At 42.1% G+C, this 22736-nt stretch overlaps 1 protein-coding gene across 4 annotated transcripts; it reads left to right on the top strand.

Annotated features, from left to right (window-relative positions):
• Positions 1-7552: 7552 nt before the first annotated feature.
• il21r.1 (interleukin 21 receptor, tandem duplicate 1) lies at positions 7553-20683 on the top strand. 4 transcript variants are annotated; one of them, XM_035608706.2, is made up of 11 exons: positions 7560-7676; positions 9171-9790; positions 11096-11305; positions 11575-11687; positions 11926-12034; positions 12673-12860; positions 13297-13430; positions 13555-13744; positions 13878-13959; positions 15430-15523; positions 18828-20683. In XM_035608706.2, the coding sequence occupies exons 4-11, from the start codon at positions 11627-11629 to the stop codon at positions 19605-19607; spliced, it is 1638 nt and encodes a 545-aa protein (XP_035464599.2). In that variant the 5' UTR covers positions 7560-7676; positions 9171-9790; positions 11096-11305; positions 11575-11626; the 3' UTR covers positions 19608-20683. The 4 variants fall into 4 exon arrangements, with proteins under 4 accessions (XP_035464596.2, XP_035464599.2, XP_035464597.2 ...); XM_035608704.2 differs by having other exon boundaries at positions 11093-11305; XM_035608703.2 differs by lacking the exon at positions 9171-9790 and having other exon boundaries at positions 7553-7676; positions 11093-11305.
• Positions 20684-22736: the final 2053 nt, after the last annotated feature.

Raw genomic sequence — 22736 nt, 5'->3', positions numbered from 1 at the left:
AAAACATGCCCGTTTGGAAGGGGCCATTTGTTTTGCTTGTGGTATTGCCGTCTTTTTTTTTTAACGTCTTTTTCGACAAGTGTTCATGCAAACAACTTAACACCAGTGGTTGTCTTTACTATGAGGCATGTAAGGTAAATGGCTGGGGGGACCCAATTTCCAAATAGGCCACTTAAGTCGCTTAATCTGACACAGCCGCCACGATTATAGAGTCAAGCATTTTGTGGCGAAAAATAGCCTGTAAACGTTTGTAACCTTAAAAGCACCCTACGGCCGTAGAAGAAGACATGTGCAACTCAGTCCGCAGACTGTCTGCCCCCACTACTGCACAGAAGATAGAGCACTGTGTGCCTGTTTATTTAAAGTTTGGTCATACCGAATGTATTGCAACGCACCAAATTCGACACTGCACTTACATGGGCCCTCAACAATACACATCCATGCCAAGGGTGAAGCGGATAAGGTGAACGGTTCTACAGATATGCAAGCCACATTCAGACAGACGGACAGACGGACAGGCATACAACAAAGACATACAGTATTTATCTCCGTTTGTCCATGTGCAGGAAAGTATCTTGATTCAACAGATGCTGAGCAGTGAAATAATCCCCTCATGTTCCCAGTCAAGTTTGACCAGGTCTCTCTCTCTTGCAGATAATAATGAGAGCAGAAATCTCTCCACAGCTTAACCGGCTGAACATGTTTATCTCCCAAGCCCTGTTGGGCCTTTTTCACTATACAGTATGGCTGTAACTTCTCATATGATCAGCAACCATGAAACTTGTGCAAAGCAAATACTTACTTGAGAAATCAGCTTGACTTGACGGTAGGACAGCTCAAATGAATCCTGATTATCGTGCAGAGCTCTCAGGGCATTTCATTCATCTCGGAAACAGTGGCAAGATTTGTGGTTCAAATTGGTCAAATCTGTTTAGCTTTATGGGCAGATGATAGTATTCAAAGTAAATTAGAGAAAGAGGGCAATTATTAAATCAATTTATTATCAAGCCCGTTGTGTGCATGGATCCCATCCCAATGCATGCTGGGCAAGAGATGCATTCCTATCACCAGACAAGTACAGCCTGGAGCTACTGGTAGATTCTGCAAAACCCCAGATTAGAGTTCTCCCTTTCGACAGTATCTATCTACAGGGAACTGCAGTATGGTTAGGGGTTCAATGCAGTAGGGGTATTAGATATAAACTGGTTGAAGTCTGCATTAACTTATACATATGTATCATATCAGCTGTGCTCGTGCCTGTCTTCCCCAGCACCACCTCTGTTCAAGCCGATATTCCTTCTCCCTCTGGCTGACCCACTCCACTAACTGGCTCAGCTCCACAAAACTTCACCGATAAAACTGCTTTTTTAAAGTGTTGGAAATCTATGAATCCCACTTTTGCAATTAATTATCACTAACTTAACCTGCATGAGTGAAGGAAACGATGCTGAGGGAGAGAGAGAGAGAGAGAACAAATCTCTGCACAGAAGTGGCATTTTTTTCCTTTCCAATTTTAATGGATACACAGTTGTGCAAACAGATAACATGAGCAGATGCTACAGTTATCTTTGATAAGCTCTATGATGACGCTTGTGTGGGTGGCCCGAGATTGAGTCTGCCAAATGACTTAGATTGCACGTCGTTCCCTCTCTTTCCCTTCCTTCACTGAGAAAAAGTAACTCTGAACGAGCAGTTAATTGGCAGCTTTGAAAAGCCAAAATCAGACACATGCTTGTGCTACAACACAGCGCTGCCTATGATTGAGACTGGTTGCATAATAATTATGCAATCCCCCCTTTTTATTCATCCAAGCCATGTCGTGCTGTACAGCTTATGAAGCTTATTCTGACAAAGGTGCCAATAATTATCATCCTGCAGGAATAGAATGACTAAAATGGTTTAAAGCTTGCGTGTCGTACAGGTGGCTCCACAGGGAATATACACCTGTGTGATATCTCAACTGCATGGTGTGTTTCATTGATAACTTATGCACAAATCAGATACTACCTGGATGAATTCAATGAAATGTGCAGCCACCTCTTCTAATTCTTCATGGGTGGCGGTTTACAAGGGGATGCTAATTTGATTTGTCTGACCAATCACCCGATAGGGCGGCTTATCCATGACCACTGAACCTGTCAGTTTTCCAGTTGGCTGATCAGGGCAAGAACCTTCACTTGACCCCTCTCAGCCTGTATGGTAATGTCATATACGTGGGGGAGGGGCCCTGATCAGGGAGAACGATGTCGACTGGGGCAAAGCCTACGAGCTCAAGGCCAGTGGCCTCTCAGCATTTTGTCATGTCCATATCATACCCGGTGTCCTTGAAAGAACTAACAAAGAAATATTTGATAAAAAAAATGCTCATTGCTTATTTTTTGAATGATGTGCATCAGTCAACACTTTCATTATTCCTGTTTATTCATTATTCGTGCCATCATGGGGCTGACATTTGCGATTTTGAGTGAAATGTCTCGATAGTAATTTGATAGAATATAATTAAATTTTGTGCACAAATTCATGTCCCCTCGGGTCACATTGTAATGACTTTGGTGAGCCCCTGATTTGTCATCTAGTGCCATAATCGAGTCAGATTATTTGTTAGTCCAGTCACTGGTGGTGGGGACTGTCACGAATGCTTCTTTCCAAACATCAGCCTCCTGGAATTGTCACTGACATGTTAGCATGCTGATAGCTCAAAGCACTTTTGTGCCTGAATCCTCACACATATACAGATGCTGTAGAGTCTTGTTACCATTTAAGATAAAAAGAACCCAGTCCACTCAATACGTGCTGTATGCATCTGCACTTGCACATAATATTAATATCCAGTTCACAGAATCATCTTTTATCTCAGAAATGTCCATTTACTTATTACTCAAACTGTGATGTTAAAATGCATTCCATTATCTTGTGTTATGAAACCAACACTTCAGATTACCTGTCTGTCAACTTCTGTTAATGCTTTCACAAAATAATTTTTCTGTTCACCTACAGCCTCTATATCTAACAAAAGGGACACACAGGCATGCATATGTTTGAGGATGTGGATAATCCCATGCCAGGTAATGTTGATGATAGCAGGTAGACAGTAAAAGGGATTTCCTGGTCAGACTCCTAAGCCCTGTGAAAGCATGCAGGGGTTTACATGGAAGTACTGCGATCAGAGCACTGGCGCTCAATTAGCTACTGTTGTAGGTGGGGGGGGCGGAGAGTGAGCAGAGGTCCAAATCCTCTCTTGCAGGCCAAGCTGGGAGGATTAAGATTGGTTCCTGTCCCATGGCTGACCTCTTCAAAGCCTACGCAGATGTCCTGATCCCCCTTTACACACACCCACCCCTCAGCAACACTCAAAAACCCCCTCTCCTCGAACTCTCTCTTGACCCCACAACCAAAACAAAGCACTCAGGTGATATCTCTTATCACAAGAGCACTTGCAGGCTCTTTGAATTGGTATCTCTGGTATCTCATCTCCCTCTGCAGTACATCTTTCTTTCTCTTTCTTGGCCCCTACGTCGGCCTTCTAGTCCTGAGGGGGGCCTGTCCCGGTGTCGGCTGTCCTTTGACAGTTGGCATGGTCAGATTTCTGAATGAGCATGGAAATCAGTCCGTCACTCCCCATACTCCACTGCCCCATGGTTGCAGTGCATTTTCAAATAGGGAGCCAAGGTCAAGAAGCACCGGCAAAGACAATGACAAATCTCAGCCAGCATAGGAAATACACACTTTATATGGAGATTGCAGAGAGGTTTTCTGAGGTCTGCGGTGGTCCTTTAAGGTCACGACCCCTTTTTAGGGCTGTAAGTCATGTCTTGATCAAAATAATGGCCACCCAATTGGAGCTTCATTTAAAGCTAAGAGGGGCAGGATGGACAATGGATGGATTAAATCACAATAAGGGCCACAATCCAAGATTACTTTCAATCAGTAAAGACCCTCACAGAAAAGTCCAATGTAAGATTAGGTGTTTGGATAATTATTTTCTGTATCAATGGCTTCTTTGGTGGGCTGAAATTTCTCAGAAAGTATCGGTGCATACTAAGATACCATGGCAACACTAGCTCCATCTTTGCTGATTCTTCAAATATTCTGAACAAGTAAAAATATTGCTTTGTGTGATATCTATGCATGCCAAGTATGGCTTAATTATCAGAGAAAGAGTTTGGATAGTTATTAGAAATTCAAAAGTAAGTTGTTTTACTACCTTGCAATAGAAGGGGCACACTTTTTGCATTGATGCTGTCCTCTGCACTGCAATTAAATGGTGCAAGAAGCTTAATAATTGCTTAATGCTGCACGACCAAATTTCCCCATTGTAGGATGAATAAAGGTATATCTTATCTTATCTTATCTCTTACTATCAAAGGACATGTGAACTCTGACTCACCAAACATTTATTTTCTGGCCTTTTTGGTTAAGCAACAAGACTGATGAATTATTAAACAAAAACATGTGAGCAAGCAAAGTTTTATGGTATGTTGCATGATAATAAATTAAATCTGTACGGAATTTCTGATATAGGGTTTTGCATAATTTGCCAGTAGTTTATTTGTAGTTTGAGTCATAAAAAACCTTGGATAAGGCAGCAGCGAAGACCACAAAAGGTCAAATTAAGATTCCCCTTAAAAGCACCTTTTTTTCTATATCAGGTATTTCCAGTATTATTATGTTAATACCATGACCACTTACCCTAGAGAAATGAGAGAAAACTGTGTTTCGTTGTCACACTGCACTCTGGCATAGCTGGCGGATGTTTTAACGGGTCACCGACGTGGCCGGTGCTGCCAAAGGTCAGTCTGACTATGACAAGACAGTGTGTGTGTGTGTGTGTGTGTGTGTGTGTGTGTGTGTGTGTGTGTGTGTGTGTATGTGTGTGTGAGAGAGAGAGAGCGGGGTAAAGAGCGCTGCACACAGCTCTACAGTGAAGCCACAGCACAAAACACAAGTTAACAAGTTAGAGATCTTTTATGTTGTGTAAAAATGTTTTGTATCATGATGAAACAAATAGAGGCTGGCATTTACTGTATAGCCTATATACAAAGTGCGCAGGGTATGAATCACCCCTCCGTCGCTTTTCATTTTAACTCTGTATCTTGTCTGTTGCAAAAGGAGGGCAAGAAGTCGAATGCCCAGATGTCGATGACACCTGTATTGTTTTGAAACCCCATCCCCATCTTATCAGCCATCAGCTCCGCATCTCTGTCCATCTTCAATTCCCTCTGTCACTTCTACATTCGTCGCCTCTGCTGCACCGTCCCTCCATCTCTGGGCTCCTCCTCATTCTTTCCAACACTCCCTCCCCTCCCTCATTACCCCCCCACCTCAGCGCAAGGCTGTCAGAGTTTTAGGGATCCGGTGAGCTGTGAAATCGCACAAATTGCTGTTGCTTTGCGTCTGGCCGGGCAACAGAGGGGGGAGAGAGAGAGAGAGAGAGAGAGAGAGAAGAGGATTTCATGCTTCAACACTTCTGAACCTAAACCCTCCCCCCCATTTTCTCCCCTTATTCACTCAGACATGGACAAGCACACGCACAGCTGCTAAACTGCATACCTACCAATACAGTCCAAATACCTTCCCCCAACACACACACACACACACAAACCCAGAGCCACCCCCCCCCCCCCCCCCCCCCCCCCACCCACCCCCCCCCTCACCATCACCACTACCACCACTGAACATGTAACCACACCACCGCCCTCGCCATCCTCACGGTGAAGACACCTCCACCACTTTGCTTCAGTGTGCGGGTCACTTCACAGAACAACTCGACGAGAGCCTGCGGCCCTCGAGAGGGATAAAACTCCTCCTGAACCTGAGGAGAGCTGTTTCAGTCACCTCGCTTAAAAAAAAGAGCAAAGCCCACACACCCGCCCTCCAACGCACCACACACACACTCCCCCACACTCATGCCCCCAAGAATGCCCACAAAAACTTGCAAAAGGTCACAAACAATACATGGTGTAACTGTTTGTTCACTATTTATTACGTACGTTGTCTTTTGTTCTTGCTAACCAGTTGGTGTCATGTAGTGATGACGGTTGATATCTCTGCTGGATTAATGCAGTGCTTCGGTATTTGTTATTTCATGATCATCATTTGCTCATGTTCACACCAATAAAAACTCTATAGTTCCTTTGACGGTATTAATTGTTCCTGCTCGTTCATCTATGTTTTCATTCGCATGTAAAATCTTATAATTAAGGTTGTCAGAGGACAGACTGTTGCAAAAGTGCGACTGCACCTGTCCTGTTTATCATGATTCAGATTCAAGGTGAAGTTTGAGCTTAAGTGAATACATGATGAGCCCACCATTAAATGGAAAACAGGCAAGTGAAACAAACAAACATTAAAATTCAAAGTTGCAGAAATTGTAGTTTGGACATTCTCTCCATTTTGTTACAATGTATTTGATAAGAATGCTGGGGGAAGTAATTTTGCAGTTTTCTGTTGAAAAGGACATTTTTGTCCACAATGCCACAGCTCACGTTATGTGCAAAGTATAGCAACGCTACAGGGATTTTGCTTGGTGACACATGCAAAAACATTCTCACTTGGGACAGAGTGATAGATACACAATGCAAATACACACAGACAACAAGAACATTGAAAATCAAAATAAACTAGAAACTCTAAACACACACACACACACACACACACAGGCAAATCAAATACAACAAAGGATTTTGCTTTTTAAGAAAAAAAACCTGTCTATACTGCCCCCTAGTGGAGTGATCTATTCTCTGCTCCTCACTTGACACCCTCAAACTCTCACAGAACGTCTGCTTTAAGATGATAATTAATAAAGATGATTTGTATCATATACAGTTTATTACTATTTGAACCTGGATGAAATATAAGGATGCATTGGTTCAAAAATATTATTTTAATCGGAAGGTTTGAGAAAATTTAAGCTTCAGACTTTTGGTGAATTTGTATTGCCATAAATAAATAAGAAGAACAACATGCAATCATTTTCTGATTGATTACCATAATCAGTCAACAAAGTGAGGTCCCACAGAAACAATAATCACTTACAAAATCCCAATGAAGATCAACTGCTTTGAAAGGTTGTAGAATCATATCAAGTGAAAACAATCGTCTGAATGGTGATTTAGGATGTATTAGTTTCAGGGGGAGAAGTCAAGCATGTCACATGAATAATGTGGACATAAAGAGTACTGTATATGCCAGAGATACTGTTGTCTTTCTTTTTTCTTTTCTAAAATTGTTGTCTTTATTGAACTGTTAAAGAGAGGGATACGGACAATAACTAACCCAAGACATTGTGTTTGTGTGATATGTATTTTCACCATTTGCCCAGGACATCTCATTTTGTCCCTCTATCCCTGGAAAATTCACAAATCACACTTTCTGTTGACCCATGTTGCATCCAGTGCCTACAAATGTAAAGATTTTGGGGGATATTTATTACATGTACTGTTCCTGCGCAGGCTTTTATTTATTTATATTTTGTAAATTGACTGTGTTAACGTATTGTTTCTTGATTCGCCCGGTCGACTCTGAACAGGCTGCTACAAGAAGGGGTTGATTTGTTTCAACCAGTGTGCAAAGTTACATCCTCAATGTGGGATCAGTTCCTCGATCTGCTTTGAGTATGAGCAACAATCGCTTCAGTCAGGAGATTCCTGCTTCCCTTGTGACCGTAGCCTTAAACTGTAAGTCTTTCAATCTTGTAACTGAATTTAAAAAATTGAGATTGCACCATATTGTAATAAGCTGTTTGCATTCTGTCAGATATACTTCATTGTGTGTTGAAATTCCAGAACTACAAATTCAACATCAATGTAAAAAAAATGTATCACATCCATATGAAACTTACAGGAAAGCAGCATTGATCAATACATTAAATACTTAATAGAAGTGCATGAATAAAATATTTATATAGCAGAATCTGCTCACACCATCTTAAATTAGACAAAACAAGTTCAACACTATCTAGCTTTTACTGTTAAACTTTCTTAGAGATTCAAAGTCTGTTCAAATCATCTTCCAAAGCTGAAATGGTGAGATAAGTTTATCATAAATCAAAAATAGACAGTTTAAATATGAGTATAAAGTCCACCGGTTACCAAACTGAGGGTTAGTCCTCATAAGTGTCACAAGATAAATATCTTTGAAAGTTTAATGGCAAAAAAAACCCTTTGAATGGAATTAAATACATCTGAGGAGTTAATTTAAAAAAATTGATTTGTCACCTTCAAAGATTTCCAAAATCCAGAGCTGTTTTCCTGAGCAATTAAAAATGAATCTGAAGTTAATACGTGTTTTGAGCAGTTACTCAAGTCAAGGGGTTATCATACAAAGTTTTCTCTTTTTTGGTACCAATTGTCTTCTTTGTGTTGTGATATCTCCAATGCTGCTCAGCAAGAAAACACTGTTCGCACAGATTCAATATTTTCCTCTATACACTGTCACTGTGGAAGACGCCCACTTGCAAACTGTGTTTTAATTGGTCATATGTGCAGCTGACTGTTGTTTTACAGTAAGACTTGAAACGTTGTGATACCGCCACAGTTGAGGCCAGGGAGGGCTTGCTGTTACTTTCACTTCTGATTTGTTTCTGGGTAAAGGCAAAAACATTTAGCCAAAAACTGAAATTTTATTTCAATCGTACTTCGAATCTAATTAAGATGAGAGTCAGTCCACGATGTGGAAACTGAAATAGAAAACAGAAGTTTCCCCCGTGAGCACCTCTTGGATATATTGAGCATCTCTTACCGTTACTAAAATTAGGTGTGTGTGTGTGTGTGTGTGTGTGTGTGTGTGTCTGTGTGTGTGTGTGTGTGTGTGCGTGTGTGTGCGTGTGTCTGTGTGTGTGTGTGTGTGTGTTTGTGTCAGTCATTCAACATTAACTTTTTCAAATTTAAAGTCCAACTAGTAAATCTCTTGGGTACCCTGGTTTTTAACCCTACTAAAACTATCATTTAAAATATTTATTCAATTTAATATGTCGCCGTGTTTGAAAAGTTTAGGCAAATTAGATGTTTTGGGTGATTTTTTAAGTAAAAAGAAGTAGATGTGGTACATTCCCTGTAGCAAACGGACATCCAATATGAGCTTCTCCCATTGTTAACGCTAATGTTAATGTTTTATGTTGTGTAATGTCATCAAATGTTTAGCATGGGATTGAAATATTCTACTTTTCTCAGTTCCCTCTATCACAGGACACTTTGACAGTGGGAAGAAAGGATTCCAATGAACATCAGCAAATTCTGGATGCAAACGTCCCGCAGTCAGTCCAGAAACTGAACTGAAAACAGTTTTGAACACGACCGTGAAAATAGACATGCTGACTGAGAGAGCCAGAACTGCAGATCTCACTAATCGGGAAGGAAGAGTGACTAGAATAGTTGAACTTTATTTATACCCAATGGGGCAATTAGCTGCGCAGCATTAATCCAAAAGTGAAGTGAAAGTGCTTTTGGAGCTGTGTACGAAAAAAAAGCTGTAATATCTTTCGAGGAGGTGGAATCATTTACAGTGTGACCTCCAGTATTTACAGAAAGGCTGTTGACCTGTTGTGTCGGTCTGAACCTACTTCCCTTGCGCGTGATGAGAGGGTTCTCTGTTTGCTCAGAAACATCATTGACACTGTTGAAATAGCAACCTCTCAACCTCCCTCGGCTCTCGGCAAAGGTGACATTCGTGCAGCTCCAGCGACACAGATCCGCAAACATAAAGTGGGTGTGGTTTTTCGCCACATTTTGAAACGTTACCTGGAGAAAAAAAATCAATCAAAGATCTCGCCTTGGGCACCAACATTGCCACGGTTTGTATGCGTTTGAATGTCTATTATTAGTTCACTGTAACTCACATGATTATATGTGGTCGTTATAAAATGAAGAAATTATAACAATTATCCTATTAACCTCCTCTGTCTTATATTCTAACCCATGGAGATTTTCACCTGTTGAAATACCTTTAAATGGACCCTACAACCCCGTAAAACACAGTGGATCACCTGCCCAAAAGGATGGCAATCAGTTTGCGGACGATCACTTTTCCATGGCTGAGAGAATAACACGGTGAAAGCAAGTGGACCAATATAAGAGCTTTTTATCGCCATCACACAGTGCAATCAACATCATAAGGACAAGTTTAAACCAATAAGTTGTCAATATCCCCTTTAACTATCTCTGCAAACTACAACCTCACTATTACAGTGTCATTCAAAAATGGATATTATTATCTTTGTAAAGGTGGATTTTGAGCAGCTGTACTAGATTGCAGTGGCCACTGAATGTGCACCGTTCAGCTGGTGCTTATGTTATGTATCACTAACCGGGTACAAAGTGCTACATGTGCAATGCACTGTGTACGTTTGTGACGAATACCAGTCCACTGACATTAAACAAGACGCATCTACACACCTACACAGTGATTTGAATCTCACAATGGCCCACCCATTGTATGACTGAAGAAGAAAAAAAGCACCGCTGTGCTGTAATATAGTTTATCTGGCACAAAGATTTGGACTCATATGGTTCTGCTCCTGGTGGGGAACGTGTACATCTATCTCAAATTGCTCCGGGTTGATAACGTTTCAAGTTCATTTGATAATTCAAAGTGAGCTCTGAAGGGCTCGACTCATTTCGCTTCTAGCACTTTGCTGGAACCCTCTGAAAACCCCCGAGAAACGGTTATCGCTTACACACGTGTGATAAGGGTCGTTTGAAAGGTCGCATTAAAACCCCCGTGGTATCAGTATTTAGAGTAATCTCAGAACTGAAACACATTGAACACATTGTTTTGAGTAAATGTTAAAAAATGATATGGGCAATAAGGAGCTTTGTTATAACTATAAATTAATTCATAATCATAAATTCATATAATTAACATTTAGCAAGACAGATAGAAGAGCAATAGCTATTTGGGGAAGAAGTTGTTAATCATTTAGAGTTCCTCAGTATATCTTCATATTTCTCTATATATCTTATCTATTTTTTATTTGTTAAAGTTAGATCACACACACATGACAACCAAATTGTCTTAGAGACTTTACTTTCAGTTTCCTGTTGACTTTTTTTCTTTTTTTCTTTCCCTCCTCTGGTTAACTGTTGCATATTCATAGCAGCAATGTGGATGCGGTGGAAAGGCACCACACAGTCACAGAGGGTCTGAAACCACATCCTGAGTCACGCCGCTGACAATGACGCCTTCGCTCTGACACAGGCTGAATCTTATTCCACTAAACGTTCGCACACAGACATCAGTGCGTGAGTGACTCAGGCAGCCGGGTGACCGATTAAGAGGCAGGATTTTTCATTTCAATAAATAATACAAGGTGAGATTATTGCTTCTTTAAATAAAAACATTTTTTTTATTTGAAATAGTTCTTTTTGAAACATTTTATTACCTTGTAATTCTGACTAGTAAATGTTTATTCTCTTTAATGAACGTGTCTGATTATTGATGTGGATGCTAATGCTAATTTATTCAACCTTTGTCCATTTGATAAGGCAAAAGCTGATTTGTTTGCTTTGAGCGTTCCACTGTCTCTCTCTTTTTTCCCTCGAACAATCCTATAATGAATATTTCTATATGTACTTTCAGCTGCTGTGTTTCCCTGCGTCTAACCAGCGACTGATAACATTGGGTAATCCCCATGGCTCTTAAACCTGCGTGCTTATTGTTTCTGTGGGACCTCACTTTGTTGATACATTGTGGTAAGTGGATTCCTCTAATCGGCGTGTGTTGATTTGAATTCCTAGTTTACTCCATTTCAGATGAGCTCAGTAATTCACTCTTGTACACTGTTGTGCGTTTTTTGGTCTCTTGGCCAAGTTTCACCACGAAAAGACGAGCCTCTTCACTTCATGAGATCTTGAACAGTTAAATAGTGCATGAATACTTATTTTAGTAAATGATACTGTCGACTGACCGCTCATTCAATTTCTGCTGCAGTCACGTCTTTGTGCAATGTCACCTGCTCGACGGACTACATTGTCTCACTGAATTGCTCCTGTTCCGGTACTGTGCCAACATATCCTGTCCTACTTCAAGTCAGTTGCAGGTACAAGTTGTCTTAAGCGTCGAATACTTGCTTTACGTTAATGTTGATACCACACAGTGTGTGGCTTTATTATAGTACCTTTAATTCAGAAGGTTGCATGGGAGATATATACTTTTCCCTTCTTAATGAGCCTACACATAGTTACTGGGTTATTTTTGAGCTGTCTGTAATATTGGGGTATCAGTTTTATTTTTGACAGATTCAGTGTTGTCAGCTGTCGCCTTGTGGGCAACTTGTAAAAATGGAGTTGTTTCAAAATGGCTTATTTTACTTCAGAAACACTGCACGGTGCTGAACAGAGGTTGGACCTCCACAGTGCCCTTGCAGAGAGTTGACAACCAGAATGTATTCAGAATAAGCTAACTTGTATTTTGAAGGACGGCTTAAATTTGGCTAAAGGATCAATATGTGCACCAGCCTAGATATTTTACAGTTAAAAAAATAAACTTCCTGCTCCCTGGTGGACAAAACCAATGGCGACACTGCTCCCAAATTAAAGCTTTAACTCAACTAAAATCCCTCTTGTTACTTGATTAATCATTTGAGTTATTTCTCAAGCAAAATGTCAGATGTTTCCTGCTTCCTAGCTTCGGACACGGGCCATTGCCGATCGTAACAATTCAGTTTTTCTGTTGTAGCAACGGAGATGAAGAAGTTAATGGCAGCTGTGAAGTCCAACTGCCTCAATCCTGGTGCGTAATGAATCTGGAGTACCTCGAAGACGTGGCGTCCATCGGGACCATGTGCACTGCGACAGCCAGTCACCAAGGCGATCAAGTAGTAACGCAGGCCAGTGGGTCATCCACCTGGGCTCTGAGTGATGTGGGTAAGTTGATAAACTATATGATGGACATGAATTGAGATATCAATTTTCGTCGTGTTCATGTTTAGTGTGCCACGCGTGTAACAACAAGTAAGACGGTATTTGAAGGAGAGGGGAGAGGAGAGAGGGGTCAACGTCGTGAATGTCGGGGCGAGTGACGGAGCGACCGAAGGTTCGAGACCCAATGGCAGTCAAGCGGGCAGATGGTGTGTGGAGCTAAACAGCAGAAGCAGAGTAGAAGTTGAACAAGTTCGGATATGTGTTGGAGGACAGGAGTTATTTGTGGTATGGAAAGAGTTCTGGTAGTGATAAGTAGGCTGCAAACTCCCGCCCCTTTACCCTCCAAATTTAGACAAAGGCTTAAAATAGTGTCTAGAGTCAGTCGTGCGTTTTTACATTTTATGATATTTCCATTGTCACCCCCGGGAACCTTTCACAGTGAAACCTCAGCCTCCTTTCGATGTTCAAGTGACAAACAGCGACGGATCCTACAACATCACCTGGGCCAACCACCACCAAAAAGACTGTCTCCTATACAGGGTGCGCATACGCGAGAGCAAAGACTTGACAAAGGTAACACGTCAGCGAAAACACACACACACACACACACACACAGAAAGAAAGAAATCGGAGCTTGAGATGCTGTCGCAGTAGTTTCTCGTCAAGTTCCTCCGCTGACAACTCTGACCCTTGACAGGATCCAGTTCATTCCCTCCTCATGGAGACAACGTACATGCGGTTGCACCAGGACAAACTCCAGCCGCACGTCGCCTACACTGTGGACGTTCAGGCGAAAATGTGTCCTGAAAATGTTTATCGCGGCCCGTGGAGCGAGTGGGGCGCCTCTGTGGAATGGAGAACGACAGGGACTTCAGGAGAGGTTGAAGGTAAAATGACATACCAACCTGGAGCAGAGACACACTCAACTGTTTCACGTCCATTTGGAAGTGTGAACTTTGTCTATTATGTGTTTTTCGTTTTCCGTCCGTACTCATTTCATATGTTCTGTCTCCGTCACAGGGATTTACAGATATTGGTGTTTTGTCCTTCTTCCCATCTCCCTGGCCCTCTGCCTCCTGTTGCTGCATTATCTAAAAAAGACGTGAGTACAGTAAACACTGGGGTAACTTTTGTTTTTCTTGGTCATGTGTTGGATTTTTAAGCCCCGAATCTCGGCAGTTACCTTCAGAAGTTGAATGACGTCCCCATGTTTCCATATTTCCCAAAACACGTTGGGGTTTGCCACGCAACATTCACAAATGAACTCAAAAGTGATTACTACTAGTTAACCAGTACTACTACTATTCATTTTCATAAAAATACACAATATAAATTGGATTTAATGCCAAATTTCCCTTTTAAACATACAAATCTGAATCAAATATGTATGCAAAATAACTTGTGGAAGCATGTCAAGACTCACGGTCAGCAACGCTTTGTTTTCCGGAAAACGATTAGCGACTCTTATTCTCACTGCTGCGATCGACGCTTTCCTGGCATCACCTCCCACATGTAGAGAAACCACTGCAACACTGAACTTGCACATTGCACTGAAATGGCTAGCAGACATAGGAAGTCATGCAGAGAGAGCATCAGTAGTGTCAGAGAACTGAGAACACCTCGCCTATCGAGGCCACACAACACCAAGAAGAACACACGAGTACAAAGATCATGAGATTGATCTTGCTTGAGCCATAATGATGTCTCCTTCGGCTCAACGCACCACTTTCAAATGCTCTTCGTGAAAAGAATCTCAATATTGGTATAGCAGCATTGCGGTCATTTAGGAGGCTGAGGTTGGTGTATGGGATTTTATGCAATAGATTGATTTTACATGGTAAAACTCTCACATGTTTTTTTTTCTGAGGCGACATCCTGAAGCCATCATCCAGAATTCATAGGATTTCAGATGGATATATAAATCACACAGATAATTGCTGGTAACTTACCGCTGTTCTTAGAACACTATGTTTTTGTTTTTTTATTTACTCCAAAATCATTTTATTTAAGAGAGTAAATAATGTCAGACTGGCTTCCTAAAAACTTTATATCAGCGTAGTTTCAGACCGCATTGGTCTTAGCTAGTTGGTACCAAGTTAAGTGGCGTGTGTGTGTGTGTGTGTGTATGTGTGTGTGTGTGTGTGTGTGTGTGTGTGTGCATTTTTGACTTACGAATCAGAAATGGCAGGAAGCGATAGCACTGAACACAGAATTGCCACAATGGCGTCACGTAATATGTCGGCAATTGTTGACGTCAATCACGTTCTAAGTGGTCGAGATGCAAGTGAATATAGGAGCCAGGTTTCCACAGCAAGCTGCTGTGTGACCTTCACCCACAGTTACTCTTCTTGCGACCCACACTCTGTGCCGTCGTAAAAAGGTTCAATGTTCAGAAGAATTATTTAAGATGTGACTGTGACCTGAGAGTCATTTTGTGCTGACAGAATTACTGGTTGATGATTTAGAAAGCTGCTGCCTTTGGTCACCGCCACAACTGAAAAAAAAACGAAAAGCTTTTTTCATTCTCTGTTTCCATTCTCTCTCCTTAAATCCTCCCGTGTTTCCAATTCAGGTTTTGGCTGAAGAAGCTCCGGGTGCTCACGTTCATCCCCGGGCCAAAAGTGTTTTTCGAGCCCCTCTACCAGGACTATGGGGGGAACTTCAAGGTGAGAGAGAGAAAATCAACCCGAGCCCCCTTGAGCTTTGTGTGTAGTTCCCAAAATAGCCCAGCAGGTGTTGCCCGAGAGGGGACTTTCAGCACATCTGGATTGGGCTCGGAGGGGCTTTCCCTTCACTCCCGTTGCAGGGCGCTGGTGATGTGAGTGACTCAGTGTGCAGGGGCTTTAAAGAGGGTTTTTTTTTTTTTGTCGCTTTTCATCTGTCTGAGATGCTGTGGGTTGATATTTGTATGCGACAGCCCCCCCCCCCCCCCCCACCACTTGAAAAAATACCCCTGGATTTTTCTGTTTCACATCTTTTATGCGTCACTGTGCCCGTTTTCACTCGACATGGGCACAGAGAACTGACTGCCGATGTTTCTGATGTTTTTCCATCACATCTTTTTATATTTCCCCTAGTCCAAGTGTCCTTTGACACGCAGACGCAGACTGTTTTACCGTCATTTAATGAAAACACACTTCGAGAAGGTCCATGTTTGTAAAAGGGCTTCAGAAAGGTGAGATTTATGAATGCCATTAAGTGAAAGCCTAGACACATGTTTGGGATTTTGAGATTACTAAGCATGTGCGTGGCACTATAATGTGTCCAATAATGGCAGTTGGAGCTATTTCAGGTCCTTCAGGGGTATAGAACAAGGTTAAAAATTTTCAGGGCATCCACCTCTTGGGCCGGGTTATGTCTACAGTTTAATTGGGGGGTTTCGACATTATTTGCAGTAACTTCACCGTTACCGAGGGGTTTGTGTGCAGTTACCAACATTGGCCGGCAGAGTGTGCTACTGCGGCAAATAGCTCGGAGAACACACGATGCTGTGACAGGGGAAGTAACGAGAGGGGAATTGAAAGAGCACTGCAGTGCTCCTCTCTGCTAAAGTAAAGGTCTAAACGGAAACCGGGGCTAGATCAATGGAAGGGCTTTTGCTATAATTCGATTAAATTCCAAACAGTTGAGGCGTTTCTGAATGGGGTAAGGTAAGCTGATCTCAAAACGTAAAAACATACAGTTTCATGGACGCAAAAAACAAAAAAAAAAACAAGCAAAAAAAGATTTTTAAAAACTGCAAAGTATGAAAACAAAGGAAAAGATGAGGTGCATTTAGCAATTTATGCACACTAAAAGTCTAATGGCTTGTGCATGAACACCAAACTTCCTCCTGTGAGGAAGGTGATGACATTTTAGAAGACACAAAGGTTTGACACATTTGTGGGGTCAGCGGTGATCTCTGGATCAAATACGTTTTTTTTAATGACTCAAATACTTTGAGTCAAAGAGCTTTGAAGAGTTGACAACAATCTACAATCTGCTACGAAGGATGTTACCAACGCTGCTGAGCCTTTCTCGTCTGCATTTTCACCGTCATCAAACTCTTCTCCTATACGGATGACGGACTCGAAATTTGATTCAGTCCTAAATTAAATACTTTCAAGGAAAACACTTCATTGTCCTTATTGAAAGAGTTTTCATTGTTAATACACAGTGTACAGAATATAGTTTGTATCCAAATTCCTCTACTTGAGCATGTGAATACTGCAATCTCAAATTCACCAATCAGGAATTAAGTAGTACTTAAATTTGTCCGTTTATGAATGACGTGCTTTTGAAATGCAACCACTCGCAGGACATCACTCCAAATCTGTTTCACATCATCGCGAATCTGGAGAGCTACTAGTCGAGTGCGACAGCCGTGCGTTATTAGTACAATCCTTGTTACACAAGATCTCATGAGTTGTATTTTTATGTGTCTTCAGGAATCGCTGTGACAAACTGAACCAAGCTCTCTCAGTGCTGCAGGGTGCCTGCATTTCCTCTGCGCATCAGAGACGACTGAGTGATAATGATAATCTTCGTACCTCAGGATGTGGTGACCTTTGCGTCAAGAACCTGATTCATGCTTATCTGGGCATCAGCCCTGCTGCCTGTCGGCAAAATGTGCATGGCTGCAGAAGATGTGCTCTTCTGTCGCATGAACAAGCTGCTTAAGAAACTAATGTAAAAATATACGAACTGCAAACACTATGAAGTGTAAATAGAAATAAATGATTTATATGAAATAGTGCAGTATGTGCAATCAGTTACCAGAGATTTGCGCAGGAACCTGGTGACATAGAGGTGCAAATGCGCCAGGACTTGTGTTAAACAGAGTCCAGAGGTGATCTGCTGTCTGTCCAGTGTGTGGTGGAGAGGATGGTCAGGGTTTTAGCCATGATAGATAGCAGTTTGTTCATTGTCCTCCTCTCCACCACACCTTCAAAAGCCTATAAATGTCTGCAGCCTATTACAGAGTCACCCTTCTTAATCAGTTGATTCAGTCTGACGGTGTCGCTGCTAACCCCAGCAGACCACAGTGAGGAGCAGCGCGCTGGCCACAACAGGCTGATAAAACATCTCCAACATCCTGCTGCACAACGTCGAAGGATCTCGGCTTCCTCAGGAAGTAGAGTCTGCTCACCTCCTTCTTGTGCACAGCCAGGCTGTCGGTCTTCCAGTTCAGTCTGTTGTCGATGTTAATGTAAAGCCATGAGCAAATTGAGAGCGAATCAAAGTGAAAATGACAGTCATACATAGTATAATGTGGGAACATTCATGTCAGCTCCTTCCTGCGTTTGTCCAATGGTTAAAAGGTCAATATTTGTCTACAGTATGTGAGATCATTGTATTTTTTACCAATAAATACTCATGAAACAAATGTTCTGACATAGATAATAATCACAAATACTGTAATGGCCTAACTTTGACACCTCTTATATTAATTTCCACATTGTCAATCAAGTTTGCCATTTCAGGGACTTGTTGCAAAGTATTTTTGCAATGATAGCTATTATAACTGTTTCGATTCTGCTGAATATTGTTGTTACCACGCGGTCGAGGGGTTTGGAAGCAATTTATTGCCGCAAAAACTTTTTGCAAAATTATTTACAAAGTGGGATGATTGACTTCAGGGTGAACCAAGGTCAAAATAACAAACAATAACCCAAACTATCTCCCCAATAAACTCTAACTAAACCCTGATGGAAAAGGAAAGGAATGAAAATATAGCCAGGTTTAGTACTAACCGTATTTTTGTTTCTTAACTCCCTGAACTGAACAGAAGAAGGAGTAAACAGCGTTCAAAGAAAATGGCAGTTCACCCGTGCGATTTGTGCTGTTGGCCGCTGCTTTATATTTACCATGCAGTCATGAGAGTGGAATGAAAAGGGAAGAAGCGTGTGGTCCATAATGTTGCTGTATTCCTTTAAACATTTATTCAGGCCAGGACTCCCAAGTTAATGTCTTCCCTTTGCTCTGTTGTAGGAGTGGGTGAGGCCCTTATTCAGCGAGTACGATTACCCGAGGATCAACTCGCACGCTCAGCTGATGAGCGAAAAGCAGGACCGCGTCCTCCAGTGGAGCAAGGAGACGAAGACCCACAGGGAGGACGACGAGGCGACAGGAGGTGGCCGTTCCCTCCACATGCTGTGGCCTCCCGGCAACGGGCTGCCGCACTTCCCGGGCGAGGGCGGCTCACAGGGCACCGGCCACTCGGTGGGACTCCTCTCCATCCACACCGTCACCCTGTCGGGAGAGGAGTTTGAGGTGGAGGAGGTGATGTCCCGGAGCTCCGTGAGCACGCTCAGAAGTTACCAAGACGGACAGAGCTTTGGGTCGTTTGAAGGGGACAACAGCGGGCATGCCGGGTATGATTTAGAGACACCTCGGCTGGATAGAAAAAACTGCGGGATGTCACCGCAGCATGAAAACCAAGCAGCCGACGGGTTATCGGCAGATGGTATAAACTTCCAGCCGCGTGCCCAGTTTTTCGACGAGCCCGAGAGGCTGTCGCTCGACTCGTTCGCCTCGAACGAGCAGTCGGAGGACGGCTACCCTCGCGTGGACCTGGACACCGTCGACAGCGGTTTCGTGGAGTGCGGCAGCCCCGGGGTCTCAGACTCGGACGCGGGAGAGCAGGCATACGCCGATTTGTTCCACGAGCACAAAAACTCTAATTCTAACTACGTCAAGCAGTGGATGGTATGTAACGCTATACAGGAGGACCCCGGCAGCCCAGACAGTGAACTGCGTGAAACACACTGAGTGTTTTCTCGCCGCTTCCCCGCCACTCTCACAGCGCGTGGGCGCCGCGCATTTTCCAACATGGACATTGTTGTTGGCGTTTTCACAGCAGACGTTGGAATTAAAAGAAGGTTCTAGTTGTCTGGACAGAATATAATCCTGTATGTTGGGTTCACCTTGAAATGTGAAGCTGTGCACACTTTGTAGTATGTATGTATATAATCAGATTCCTTTATTTGCAAACTGTTTTTGTGTTTTTTGCTTTTTAAAAGGTGCAATGTCATCTCTGTCTAAATGTCTTCTTAAAGAATCGCTGAAATGTTAGTCTCAAGGATCAAACCAATTATGCACCGGATCAATTTATTAATAGATCATAATCAAAAGGCATAGTCTCAAATCAGTCCAATGGCACACTCCAGACCTCACAGACTTACGACGTATGGTCCATATTTGCTTTGGTTGAAACGCCTGGAGAAATGTTGGTTTTTTTTTTGTCACGTTGTCGTCGTGTTTCACACAGCTTCATGTTCGCGCTGCAACAGCTTTTACTGCAGCGCAACGCATGTACGCCGCCTTATCAAGATGTCTGATAAAGTTGAGCTTTTTCTTGCGAGTGCATTTTAACTGCAACCACTGTCGCCATCCGTCCTGTTTTGTCCTGTTTTTGTCAGAAAAGTCAGCACAAAAATGTGACCGTCTCTGAACTCGGATCGTGATTATTTATGTAAACTATGTCATTGCCATCACCACCCTTTATTTCTTCCAGCAAACGGCATGTTTTCACATGTTGTATAGTAGCTGTACATTCACAACAATGGAGGCGCGACTGCAGTGTGCCACGTGAAAATGGACAAACTAACTCATCAGGATATTTCATAGAGATTCAGAGCACATAGTTGTCAGCTTTGGGTGAATATCAGTGACTAATAATTTCTAACAGTGTTAAAGTGTCTGAGGGTGGATTGTTCCTACTTGACAGGGCTCCTGATGTGAGTGGGAGGGGGGGAAGTGTGCCTCATTTACTTTCCACAGTCCTGAATTTACCTGCCAGCTACTTCAATCACTTATTAAAGCACAGGTCTGTTTCGTCATCTTCATCATAAGTCTTGTTGCTGTCTACATTTTCCACCACCTCTTTATCATTTTTCACCATGTGGGTTCAAATCTGTGTTCTCATACGGTGTGATATGTAAGAGCGGTGCTGCATTGAGAAATGTCCACACAATACAGTGCGTTTCAAATGTTTTGCAGCTCATCGGCATGCTTTTTTTGTGTGTTGTCTCTTGATCTGCTGTCTGTCGGCTTCCTGCCTATCTCATGGTCCTACTTCTTGTCCATTTTGCAAATGGGTTAGTGATGCATATTCTTCAGTCTGATTTTTTTTTGGCTTAGCAATTTAGTACCTTTTTCCTAAGTGCAAAGTTACAGTAGTGCATTCAAGATAAATGTCATCAAAGTATTTTATTACAGCAAATCAATGACATACAACAAATCAGTTCAAAGTCCATTTTTGTACCTTTTCTCTTCAATCACACAATTCTTAACCCCATCCCCTCCCCCTTCTTCTCCGTTCTGTAAAGTTTTGTCAATCAGAATGTCTCAGATAGACAACAAGCAAAGAAGTAGATGAGTAACATAAACATACATTTGAAACATTTTGGTGGACGGCCTCTTAAAGAGTCTGACGTTTTCCTCCAAGGGGGCGACGGCGGTGAACAGGCAGCAGGATCATTATATCTGTAGTAGAGGGGATATGAATGTTTTGTGACCGCCTCTACCCTGGGTCAAAACTGTCAAATTAGGGGATTTCAATGCGAACAGGATTTATCCACAGACCCTCTACTAGTGAATTGAATTTTTTCCAATTTCAGAAGCGAGAGAGAGTGTCGTTTAGCCAGGCTTTGTGTGTGGGGTGTTGGAGATTTCCACAGTAAAAGAATCTTCCTACGTGCTATTAAGGAAGTAAAAGCAGCAATGTTGGCTTGGGTTGTAGTCAGAATAATGTCACTTGATGGTCTCCCCAATATAGCTACATGTGGAGAACACCTGTAATCTTCGAGGGCGAATTAAAAAGGGATTGCCAGAAATTATATATATGAAATACATATTTTCGAGTACGTCTTTAAAGGGCAAACAGAGATAGTTTCTTTTTGCTTTTTAGCAGATAAAAAAAAGGTACATAACCCTTTAACCCCTATGATCTTTTTGATCTGTCAGACCAGCTGGGGCTCGGCGCGCCTCATCATCTCAGTCTTATTGTTAAAGTTACAAGACAATGAACACTGAACGTCTTTCAAAGCTGTCTTTAAGGAGAACTAAACAAATCTGCAACGTTGACGGAACACAACGATATGATTGTGCATCATATACTGTTCAGGCTATTGTGTCAATAGCCTGGCAGAAGTAAATCCTGGCAGAATTCTTTCACCGTTAGAACCATGGACCATCATGTGTAGGATTGCTCGGCATCGCCATATAGAGGAATGCGCTCTGTTTAGCGCCATTTATCTCCGTTCTCTCTCTGTCTTAAATATTGTGTCAATAAGGAGTTGGGTTTTTCATGTTGAGGTGTTGTTGTCAGGGATGTTTCCTTTTTTCTTCGTGCTGTCTGTGCGGTCGGCCAGTGTATGCCTATGATGACAAATGAAATGAAAGATTGATGATTGGAAAGGTGAACACATATGTTTCCAAACAAGATCATAAGGGCTCAGTGAATGGTTTGATGAGTGTTAACATAAACAGCAATGAGCACTGCCGGCACTCGACTGAAGAAGTCCAGTTGCTCCTGATTCAACAGCCTTGTGGACAACTTCTCTGGAGTGATGTCTCCTCTATGTGTGTGGTGAAGATGTCAGACTTGAATGATGCCCTCCCATTACCAAAATGCTGAGCTTTTATGTTTTTGGGTTGACCTATTGCTGTGGAAGAACTTTGACATATGACAAAGCAGGGGGCATTCTGGTTAACTTAGGGGCTACCAGTACCTGTTTCCAAGCAGCCCACATGGCTCATTCACAAACTAAAGGTCAGTTGGTTTTCAATTATACTAATAACTAATTTATGCTTTTAAGGCATAATGTGCCTTGATTGAATTGAAACACAAAAATTATATATTTTTGTCCTTTTCTTTTTATTTAAATGTATATTTTA

Source organism: Scophthalmus maximus, chromosome 20 (assembly GCF_022379125.1).
Source record: "Scophthalmus maximus strain ysfricsl-2021 chromosome 20, ASM2237912v1, whole genome shotgun sequence".
Taxonomy (NCBI): Eukaryota; Metazoa; Chordata; class Actinopteri; order Pleuronectiformes; family Scophthalmidae; genus Scophthalmus; species Scophthalmus maximus.
The sequence above is the reverse complement of the archived record's forward strand: the minus strand, read 5'-3'. Positions and strand labels throughout refer to the sequence as shown.